Here is a 1,687-nt window from a genome sequence, read left to right as displayed (position 1 = left end):
GGAGGGGGCACACGCAGAAGCTGGTGACGCCGAGAGCGCTGGGCGCACGGGCACAGGCCCCGGGTCCTCCCACGCGCCTAAAGTGAACCTGCTTCTTCTGTTTGTTCTGTTCCTCGCCAGATACTGGGAGGATTTCCACAGCTGCACGGTCACAGCCCTTACGGATTGCCAGGAAGGGGCGAAAGAGATATGGGATAAACTGAGAAAAGAATCCAAAAACCTCAACATCCAAGGCAGCTTATTCGAACTCTGCGGCAGCGGCAACGGGGCGGCGGGGTCCCTGCTCCCAGCGCTCTCCGTGCTCCTGGCGTCTCTCTCGGCAGCTTTAGCGACCTGGCTTTCCTTCTGACCGCGGGGCCGGCTCCCCCCTCGCCCACCCACACTCACTCCATGCTCCCGGAAATTGAAAGGAAGATCCATTCGTTCTTTGGGGACCCTGTGATTCTCTGTGATGCTGAAAACACTCATATAGGATTGTGGGAAATCTTGATTCTCTTTGATTTCGTTTGATCTCTTGTGTTTTATTTGCCAAATGTTACCAATCAGTGAGCAAGCAAGCACAGCCAAAATCGGACCTCAGCTTTAGTCCCTCTTCACATAACAATAAGAAAATGACAAACCCACCCCATTTTAAAAATTTTTATTTTTTGGCAAAAGAATCTCAGGAATGGCCCTGGGCCACCTACTATACTAATCATGTGAATACATGACCAATGACGGGCTCCTCCTAATAGGAAAGAGGAGAGGAGAAGGCCAGGGGAATGAGTTCAGGAGAGATGACCACGAGAGAAGCATATGGTGAATAATTCACGTTCACGTCTTTCTTCCACAGTATCTTGTTTTGATCATTTCCACTGCACATTTCTCCTCCAGAACAGTGAAAGGACAGATTGTTGGCTTTGTGTTTGAAGGATCAGAGGCAGAGAGGAAAAGAGCTGGGGAACTCCCGGGTTAGAGGTAAAGGCTGCCGGAAGAAGTGCTGCTCGAGTCACTGAGAGGTTCAGCTTTACCTGCTGTTATTGATGCATCTTTCCAAGCCCAAGCCTTTCTTTCCCCTCCTCTCTTGTTTTAGCTGTTACACATACAGTAATACCCGAATATCCACCGGTGTAGATCACAAGGGGGGAGTGTTCAATGTTAACCTAAAATATAGTTTAAAAAGATTTTGACATAGAGAGCCTTGATTTTAAAAAGAGAGAGAGAGATGTAATTTAAAAAGTTTATTATAAATTAAATTCAAGCAAAAAAAGATTTGCTACAAAGTATAGAGAAGTATAAAATAAAGTTATTGTTTGAAATGGGGGTGTTGTCTGTTCCCTGTCCAAGGCCTGCTTTCTTGGCAGCGTTCTCAGAGGTCCCGGAAGGGACTCATGAAGTCAGGGGATACATTCACCCGTCCACAGGCCACTCCATCACCTGTCATCTCAAGCAGGCCCCCCTCAACTAGGACATTGCAATTTCTCAGAAATCCCGTTTACTCTAGGAAGAGAAATCCACGAAACAGCAGAGATCCTTTCTGGGTAAGGGCTTGGGGAGTGTGTGCGCTCCTCTGAGAAAGCGCGCGCGGACTGAATGCCAGTGTCCGGCCCTCAGCCCCCTTCCCTGCAGGCCTAGCCCTAACCGCGACTCGCCTCTTCCTCTGCGGTGGCCCGGGCAGCTCGCGAAGGAACCGCCATTAAGGGCTCTG

The 1,687-nt window shown here is 49.3% G+C and overlaps 1 protein-coding gene across 1 annotated transcript in view; it reads left to right on the top strand.

Annotated features, from left to right (window-relative positions):
* The window catches only part of NRN1 (neuritin 1), a 9,254-nt gene extending 7,952 nt beyond the window's left edge, over positions 1-1,302 (top strand). Inside the window, exon 3 of the mRNA XM_005869650.2 lies at positions 121-1,302. Coding sequence (XP_005869712.1) covers positions 121-349 — 229 coding nt within the window. The 3' untranslated portion in view covers positions 350-1,302. The remainder of the gene's footprint in view (positions 1-120) is intronic.
* The last annotated feature ends 385 nt before the right edge of the window (positions 1,303-1,687 follow it).

This window comes from Myotis brandtii, unplaced genomic scaffold, assembly GCF_000412655.1.
Source record: "Myotis brandtii unplaced genomic scaffold, ASM41265v1 scaffold300, whole genome shotgun sequence".
NCBI lineage: Eukaryota > Metazoa > Chordata > Mammalia > Chiroptera > Vespertilionidae > Myotis > Myotis brandtii.
The sequence above is the reverse complement of the archived record's forward strand: the minus strand, read 5'-3'. Positions and strand labels throughout refer to the sequence as shown.